The 9,854-nt window shown below is 36.2% G+C and overlaps 1 protein-coding gene across 2 annotated transcripts; it reads left to right on the forward strand.

Moving 5' to 3' along the window:
• Window positions 1-819: 819 nt before the first annotated feature.
• LOC121954256 (interferon-induced, double-stranded RNA-activated protein kinase-like) lies at window positions 820-9,650 on the forward strand. 2 transcript variants are annotated; one of them, XM_042501624.1, is made up of 17 exons: window positions 820-1,101; window positions 1,365-1,503; window positions 1,645-1,715; window positions 2,497-2,658; window positions 2,815-2,920; window positions 3,427-3,494; window positions 3,576-3,651; window positions 3,937-4,001; window positions 4,091-4,178; window positions 4,481-4,539; window positions 4,683-4,817; window positions 4,920-5,048; window positions 5,132-5,336; window positions 6,391-6,531; window positions 6,888-6,986; window positions 8,241-8,303; window positions 9,165-9,650. In XM_042501624.1, exons 1-17 carry the CDS (start codon window positions 995-997, stop codon window positions 9,315-9,317), a joined length of 1,866 nt encoding a protein of 621 aa, XP_042357558.1. In that variant the 5' UTR covers window positions 820-994; the 3' UTR covers window positions 9,318-9,650. The 2 variants fall into 2 exon arrangements, with proteins under 2 accessions (XP_042357558.1, XP_042357557.1); XM_042501623.1 differs by having other exon boundaries at window positions 821-1,101; window positions 2,788-2,920.
• Window positions 9,651-9,854: the final 204 nt, after the last annotated feature.

The following is a 9,854-nucleotide window of genomic DNA, read 5'->3' on the forward strand; positions in this document are numbered from 1 at the left end:
CCAGAAGTAAAATGCTAATATTAGGGAATAAACAATCTACACTAATGTTGCAGTAATTAACTAGACAACTTCAACAAGGCTGCGTTATGGCATGATGATGGTCTGTGGTCTCGTTTAGCCTCTAGACACAATAAAGTTTCAAAATTTGTCAGTGGGGTATTTACTTAAGTATTTTATGTTGTAAAACAATATGAGAAAGTCTCTTAAACTCGTGTTAACCACAGACCTTATTTCAGGCATCTGACTAAAAACCTACTAAAAACAAAACCATATACTTCGATATGAGGGAACTAGGAGAGAGCTAAAATAATCATAATCATTTATGTTTTTTAGGGCTCATTTCCAAGGCACTCTGTGAGAAGCAGCTGTCAGAAGCGATGCAAGGTTTTTAAAATTAGGTCAGATTAGATTTGTAGTTTGCTGCCAGAGAGAGAGATTATAGAAGGGAGTGGGAACATGATAATCAATAGCTGGGATGTTTGTGTGATAATGCATACAGAGCTCAAAGTAGCCACCACAATAACCAAAGTAATACATTATAGTTTCAACCACCATCTTATTACAACACTATGACTGACATCACCAATAATCTAGTCAACTGCAGGGCATACACACTGATTAACTTGCATAATGTCACAAAAACATTTACGGGAAATCTAAATTATTACTCCAATTATTGATAACAAATGCACAATCCTGCTATTTTGCCAGCAGTAGTTTACAGGTATAAAGCTGGTTATGGACAAGTCTTTTGTTTAGTTTGTTCAGATCCGGTTCAGATCAATTCAGACAACGTAAGGTTACGCACATGACGTTTTTGTGAGGAAATCGAAACTTAAAGCAAAGCCTAGAAAGCTGAATCCAAACAGTGCTCACAATTTGACAACGAGTAACATTGAAAAGAAAAGGGAAAAGACGGACGCATCATGAGCTTTATACTCTGTTCTCAAAGTTGTAGGTAATTTGATCTGAAAATCCGACAGCTTTATTTAGGATGGAAACGGTAAACTATACATTTGAACTAAACGAGTATGCGCTGATAACGCGCTCTGAGCTCAAATATGAGGACGTCGGCGGTGTTGGACCTGGCCTCACTAAAATGTAAGTTTAATGGACAGAGTTATTTGAGGATTATACTTGCATATCGTTGCACAAACTTTATTGTTCATATGTTTATATTGTTCTCACAAGCTTATTCTTATGTGTGTGTGCGTTTTATTGTTGCGACTTTCTGTGTAACGCACTTTGTAACGTTGATTTTGAAAAGCGCAGTACATTTAAACTTTATTATTATTATTATTATTATTATTATTATTACCACCACAAATTTACTTGATAATAGAGATGTGATGATTCCTCTTCAGATTCACCCAGAGGGTGGTCCTAAACGGTGAAGTCTATCCTGAGGGTGTGGGGAAGACCAAGAAGGAAGCCAAGTATAATGCTGCTAAAAATGCTCTGAAATGCCTGCTGGAGAACGAACCTCCGGAGTCAGTTCACACAGTAAGATTCTTCTTCTTTGCTTAAATAGACCATGATGGGTTGTAGGTAAGTAAAAAATCAATCATAGGCCCATCAAGTTATTGTTTTGTAGGTCACATACTGTGCCAACCGTCTCTAAATTGTACTTGTTTCATTTCCAAGACTGTAGATGAGAACAACCAAACATCAGGTCATCAAACAGAGGAACCAAATTTAGATATTTCTGATATCTGGTGAGTAAATAACAACAGCAGTGAATTGTAAAATTTTATGACAAAACTTTTTTTTTTCTAGCACAGAAATTCAGTTGTTGTAGCAGCACAAGGACCTCGAAAGGACCTAGAACAGAGACCACCTTGGGATGGGATCATTCCAGCTGCTGTCTGCAATTTAAAGTGCAAAGTTTTGTTGTCATGTTGACCAAAATTATCCACAGACAGACATATAAACACCTGGCAATTACCAAAAATGGCTTCCTGGTGTCACCAGGACTATATTTTGCCATGACCAAGCACACACACCAACACAATCACTCTTACGAGGTGATAACAACATCAGCTGTCACGACATTTATGTGAAAACGAAAGAAGACTATTTTGAGACAAAAATCAGAACGTAAAGTGACAGTATGTATGCCACACTAATATATGATTAAGTAATGGTACTTTGTGGGTTTTTTTGTCTTGAGATGTAATATAAATATAATATGGAATTTGAGGCAAAAATGTGTAACAATTTAACATAATTTAGTATAGCATTGAGATTATTTTTCCTATTATTATCATTATTATTATTATTGTGTAGCATGGGATATGAAATATAGTATAAAGTGAAAGGTAAGAATAGGTATGTAGAAATATAATGGTTTCTGCTGGCGCTCACTTTTGCATGTTGCCATCAGATTGCTATCACGTTTTGATGGCAGTCTGGTTTGATTTGCATCAAAACATGGATGCCATTGTGTTTTGCAGTTTTATGTCTTCATCAGTGTGAAGTGTCTCTTTTTTATTACAGTGATAGGATAAGAAACCTCAAAGTGAATGCACAACTTTACAGAGATAATCGGAAAAAAAGACAGACAAATTACATAGGATTTGTCAGCCACTACTGTCAGAAAACTAATCGCTGCCATACATACATTGAAGAAAGGAGATGCGGTCCAAGTCATAACCTTAAGTGAGTATGAAGCTGAACTTCTGTAACCTGTAGTCTGTGCTAACATCGGATTAATGTTAAATTGTAGACAATATGAAATTGTTAGCATAATGATTTAAACTATTTCCTCCTTTTCAAAATCCATCACAGATTTTTCTGCAAATTATTGATTGACAGAAAGGAATACCCTGTGGGTGAGGGTAAGACTGTCAAGGAAGCCAAACAAGAGGCAGCACGACTGGCCTGGGTTGCCCTTCAAGAACAGTCAGACTGGGACAGCAAGGTATTGAATATTTTGTTCTTCCTTTAGCTGCCAGTTTATTCTGTAAAATTAGCTTAAAAAATGCAGTCCTACACAACATTCATGAATGTCATAATGTTCAGTTTATACTTGAAGTTTTGATCCAACTTGATCATTTTTGAGAATGCACTTTGTGCTGCTGGTGAACTGTATTACATTATACAAAAAGGTGTTTCTGTAATTTACATTTTTCTTATGATATAAATGGGAAGGACAATACATTAGAAACACCTGTCAGTATGATACAATACAGTTGAACAGTACCACAAACTACAGCCTTCAGAATGATTTCTTTAAATTTCAGGAATGCAACTTTTTTCCTTTTGGTTTTTTTTTTTTTTGCATGTTGACAAAAGGTTAAACTAGGCTGTATCATGATAGTTTTTTAACACTAGCAGATGGCAGCCCACCTTAATCCAGCTACTTCTGAATACCTTTGAGTGAAAAGGTGCCATTGAGGTGAACATCTAACATTGTGTGCATTTTAGGTGTCCGTCAGATCAACAGTGTCCGAAGATGGTGCACAATCTATGATGTCGGAGTTATCAATTACCCGGTAAGGCACTACGTAAGACAGCAGACCACGGAGTTATATACTGACAAAGCTGTACTCATGTCTCTCATTGTATTCTCCCAGGGAGCCCCTCAACCCATCACCACAAAGGCCCTCAGTGAACACATTCACTGATTCATCGGTCCCTTCAAATGCTCAGGTTTGTTCTCTCACAATCTCAAAAAATCTTTAGTAAGTAAAGCAAAATTCTATGTATGATATTTGCAGACTGCAGCAGACTAATAGAAGTATTGTTACAGCAAGAAAGTTTAGTGTGGGTCCATATTTGTGGTTTATACAAGAAGAAAAAAAAATGAACTCTTTGCACAAGGTGAAAAATCACATTACATAATCAATATAATTTGACATTATTTTTAAGAAGGCTACAAGGCAGTACATCATTTTATTTGGAACATGCTACATTTTAACTTACTGTGAATTATAGATGCCCTTAAGGTCAGCTGCTTCTGAAGATGATCCACCAACTGAGCTGTCAACACCAACTTCACTGTAAGACTCTCACTGACCCGACTATTAAAACAGATTGCAGAGTTAATATTGAAAAAGCTGTACTCATGTATGTCATTACATTCTCATAGGGAGTCTATTGCATCGTCACAGAGCATGTCAACGAGTAAAAGTGGTTCAGGAATATTCAGTGATTCGTCAAACTCTTCAAAGGATCAGGTCTGGACTTTGTTTCATATTTTTTTAAGTTGTGATGATTAATAACAAAACCCACCCTCTTATATTCTATTTATTCTGTATATGGAGGTTAACAGAGAGCTGCAATTTTCTATAAATGCAACACGAATGATTATTTGTGATCTTACCTCATTTATAGAGGGAGTTAATCAGAAGACAATATAATTCTTGGCTTTTTTAATGTTAATGACACGTTGCATGTCATACTTCTCAAAGTAATTAAAACTCAATAATCAGAGCAGGGGTCTAAATTTTAAACCTGTTTTATTTGTTTATTTTTTTAGGATATTGTCAAAAACAGGAATGCAGGAAATAGTCAGAGTGAGACATTCGACCAATTGAGGTACTGTATCAAATAACAACATTATTTGCATTGAAGCATGTGAGTTTTATACTGATGTGGTGCTAAACCTCTGTTCCAGTGACTGATGTACTTCAAAGAAGTCATGTCTATGTTTTTCTCTACCTTTTATTCCTAAACAATAGAGTTAATCTCAGCAAGTTTACTTCAAACTTTGATTCCATAAAACGTCTTGGCAGTGGAGGCTTTGGTCGAGTTTACAAAGCGAGAGATAAACAGCTGGACAAGTATTATGCTGTAAAGATTGTCCGCAGTGAAGAGTAAGTATGTAGTAGTGTGTTTCAAATGTGCAGTTTAGCATGAGCAGTGTTTGCACAAGTCTTTTGTTTACTTATTCCTTTTCTCATTTTCCTCTGGATTAGGAAATCTCTTCGAGAAGTGGGGACATTATCAGACCTCCACCACCGTAATATTGTCAGATACTACACATTTTGGACAGACGATATAGGATACCCATGGGACAATTCAGCTGACAGTAAAAGCTCTTCCCAGTAAGTCAAATGCACTTACTTTGAGGACTAACTTTTTATTTAAAGGTGAGTAATTAGACAATTTTCCTTCTCTTTATCTTAAGGCCCACAGATAATTCATCGGTAAAGTACCTCTATATTCAAATGGAGTTATGTGACACCAAAACACTTAAAAAGTGGATTAAAAAGAAGAATGAGCTGCCTGTGCAAGACTCCAAGAGAAGAGAGGAAAGTCTGAGAATTGCTCAACAAATAGTTAGCGGCGTTGAATATATTCACACCGAGAATCACATCCACAGGGACCTCAAGGTAAGACTGGACTCTGACAGTGTATTGAGGAAAAGCAGATATAGATGCTACCTGTATGTAATTTCAAGTGTAACAGCATTTGATATGTCCTCCGTGTTCCCCTGCCCCATCAATACCCTGAGACAGATCACTCCGCAAACCAGTCATTAAGTGATTTAAGTGATATATGTATCTAGACTCAGCATATAGTTTTGGTATTTAGTAATGTTAGGCGTAGGCAGTATGTAATATTTCATACCTCTTCATACCTTTCTGAAGTTTCACCGGGGTATACGGTATATGACGGTCTAAGCTAACTCCCCTCGACAGGAAGTGCGTTACTTACTTTCAGCTTGTCAGACTAATAAATACACAATAGAAACCCACAAACTGTTAAGAAAATAATATTCTCACATTTATTTTCCTTATTAAACAGAGAATTATAACTGTACACCTTTTGAATTGAAATTTCTCTCCGTTACAGAAGACTGACAAAGCTTATGTGTCAGATGAATTCATCATACAGCACACTTCATCAGAAGTCAACAGAAGCAAAATAAAACTCACCCGAACCGTCTTACTCTTGCTATTAAACTAGTTAATAAGTTCACTGTTCACCAGCAATCACCAGCTCCGGTTTGGTCGAATTAAATTCTGAATTCACCAAATTAGATTTAAAAAACATGCCGTTATTCCCCACGGTCTCTCTCTGACCGCAGGCTGTTTAGAGCCCTGTAACTTATTCCTCAACCACCAGGTGTTACGGTGTCTTTCAGCTAAGCTGCCTCTTCTACCAGTAGAGACTGAGCTCTGGTGGTGCATGCCGTGCACTACATACAATAGAAAGTTTAATAGAAAGAGCACTTTAGGGATTTCTAAATACCCCGGTGTACCATAGCAGCACCACATACCTAGACCTTTGCCCATCAACATCATTTACTAGTGAACACACGGTTATTTTAAGTGTTCAACTTCAAAGTTCAGTAGTTCATGTGTTACTGCCCATCATGTGAGGAGCCAGATAATTATTTGTTTTAATTTTCATTTTTTTTCTTTTTTTCTTTTCAATGGTAAGCCTGAAAACATCCTGTTTGGGCTGAAGGGAGAAGTGAAGATTGGGGACTTTGGTCTGGTCACCAGAGATGATGATGATGATTCTGCTTTGATGGAGAGAACAGAGAACGAAGGAACCACATCTTACATGGCTCCTGAACAAGTGAGACGATCCATACTGATAATAACTTCCAATTCTTCTGTATTATTGTGTTAACAAACATGTTCATTGAAAAGTCTTATTTAGGAGGACAGCTTGTATGCCTACCACCCTAAAAAAAATGCTACAGAACATGAATCTCAGCCTACCGCTGTCTTTGCTGTTGGCAGTGAGAGCTGTAGTATGAAAAAGTTTACATTAAATGTGTTGCATTGTTTATGCCAACAAAACATTATTCAGCTGAAGCTTCATTTACATCACTAGCATAACTAGTTAATATGTCAATGATTGATGTAAGGATAGATTAGGGAAGTTAAGGTGCATTTTGTCAATACTTTGTTTTTATTCTATCACATTAGACAGGAAGGACCAATGGCCGAAAAGTGGACATATTTGCTGTGGGGTTGATATACTTTGAACTCCTTTGGAAACTCTCTACTGGACATGAAAGAGGAAGGGTGAGTCATCAACAGAATCTAACAATGGGCCTCATGCTGAAGAAATGTGCAAAGAAGTTGTCTCTTATGTTTGTTCGGAGCCACAATTTGTTCACCTCTTCTTACCCATTGATTTCTGGGATCCACCAGGGTTTTCTTTTTTTTTTTTTTTTTTTGCTCTTCTCAGAGGTTAGTGAAAATTAACCAAGCTATCAATAACACTCTTACCAAGGTAAGAGAAGAATAATTTGCTATCAGAGTCCACACATTTTGGTCCAACGCAAGGAAACAAGTTTTAAATTTGAGAAATACATTTTAAAAAATGCATGCATAACAAATAATCATATTTAGATATTATATGTTTTAGATTAATTATAATGATTGGATTATTAAATATGTGGGCTTAATAAATACTATTTTGGATGACATGGTGTGCATTCAGCATCTAAGCATCATATATACTGTAGATGCTTTGATAATACAGGCCTTTACGAGAGCAGGCACAGTATACACTGATCACTGGTACGGTATACTTTTCCTTATAAGGTTATTTTACAGGAGCTGCCTACTTATGTTCTTTACTGACTCCTAAAACTCAGCAGCTGCAACCTTTGGTCTCATGGACAATTTTGTATCTTGTTTCACAAATCCACACCATCTTTGGTGAAAGTGCTTGTAGTTTTTTTGCACCGTCATCTTGGTGTCAGCTGATAATTGGCTGTTTGCTTTAGGTTTGTTGCCTGTTGCTTTTGTGTGATTTTTTTATGCTGTGTGTTTTAACCTTTGCCATTGTGTTTTTAGTGTACTTGTTTTTTCATGTGAAATAGTTTGTGCTTCATGTTTTTGAAACTGTGGATGGCACACTGCAGTTCCGAGGCCAAATTGCTCACCCAGGATGTTGACTGCTTATTTTGCTCACTATTTGTCTTTTATATACAAACCCACATGTTAACAAGGTTGAAATATTAAATGACTGTAGGAGGTCTTAAATGGACCACATGATAGTGTTACCTTATTATATGATCTCATGTATACTATATAAAAATCAGAGACCAGCTAGGTATACACCAGTTGTCAATTTATTTTCAGTATTTAGTAAAGCAGTGTATCGTAGACAGCAGATAAAATGGAATTTCATAGATTATCTTTGGATCTGTCCTGTTTAAATTTACCTGCATTCATTTGCAATGTTCAACAGAGCCTCATTTTAATAGTTTGTAAATTTGAGGCTAACTAACAAGTTCTTTCATCCTTCTCTCTCTGCATAAATAACAGATTTGGGATGATGCCAGAAGTCAGAAGCTTCCTGAAGAGTTTTCCCTGACTTTTCCCCAAGAGGTACAACACCATATTCTCATTATTCTAACGTAGTGACTCACCACTTGAAACTTTCAAAGGGTGCCAGCCAGTCATGTTTGTCGTTAACAGACAGTGGAAACTAAGCATATTTACAGAAAGTACTGTACTTAAGCACAATTTTAGGCACTATTTTACTCGAGTTCTTAATTCTCATGCACATTATACTTCAATTTATTTACAGAAAACAATTTGGCAACTACTGTGTTTAGCTATAAACATGTTATGGTTGCAGCTTCTGAAATATGAGGATTTGCACATTTTGTAACTCATTTTGATGTTTGGACAGTTGGTTGGAAAGACCAAATATTTTGAAGATCTCACTATGAACTTTGGTATTGTGACTGCATTTGTCACGATTTTGTAAATTTTTAAAACAAAGAGATGATAATTAGCAGATTAATCCATAATATACAAAACAGTTAACAGTTAGGTTTCACCTCAAACTACAACTAAACCCTGCCCATATATTAGAGCTGGGTGAGCAGTTCAGTGGTGGCATTATTTGGCAAAAATCCCACAATACACTTTCAACATATTTAATTAAAATGATCTAAGAGCACACTAGACACCTGTGCCTCCTCTTGGCTCGGTTATCAGGCTGCTAACTGTAGCCAAATGCTCGCAGCTTCGACTTCATATTCACATTTATTTTGTCTTTATGTGATAAATTTCAGATATCATACATCACAAACAACCACGATTTGAGAAGATATCAATCTCAGTTTCCAAAGCGCATATGTGAGGAATACTGTGAAGTGGAGCCTCAACTATATTAAATTATGACCACATTTATTATTGTTTGTACAAAGATGTCAGTAGCAGTTGTTTTGTTTTTTGCAGAACCAAATGATCAAGCCAATGCTGTGTGCGAGGCCACAAGACCGACCTGAAGCACGTCAGCTGAGGACAGAGCTGGAGACGTGGGCGCAGACATTCAGCGTACCAAATGTGCCTCAGGAAAATGCAGCTGTTGGGAATAATGAGCAGTCTTAGAAGTGTGTAGAATTGTGTCTCTTCTGATGTCTGTGATTTTATTATTTGATATACTGTTGTGAATATGATTTTGTGGGAAAATGGTTTAAATACTGCACTTAAATAGCCGAGCTCGGTAAAATTACTGAAGTCAAGATTAGCTACATGTACAATCAGTACACTTCAACATACAGACAGAAGTTAAAATCTTTAATCATGAAATTAATCAACAACCTAAAAAGGGGGCTGATATCAATGGATGAAACATGAATTTTGAAGTTTATCATGATTTTTTAAAGCCATGTTTGTACTCATTCACATCTTTTTTGCTTTTGTCCAGAATAATCATGCATACAGTTTATATTTTACTATATGCTGGAAATGTAATTTAAGTGATGTCGCATTAAAGCCTTTGTTTTTTTTATTGAATATTTGTATATATATTATATATTTTATATATATTTTTATATATATTAATATGGCAAGTGTTTTATGCAGCTTAGTTCCTTAAATTGTATTCAAAAGACAGGTTGGGGATTTAATCTGGTCAACACTGAT

This window comes from Plectropomus leopardus, chromosome 15 (genome assembly GCF_008729295.1).
Source record: "Plectropomus leopardus isolate mb chromosome 15, YSFRI_Pleo_2.0, whole genome shotgun sequence".
Taxonomy (NCBI): Eukaryota; Metazoa; Chordata; class Actinopteri; order Perciformes; family Serranidae; genus Plectropomus; species Plectropomus leopardus.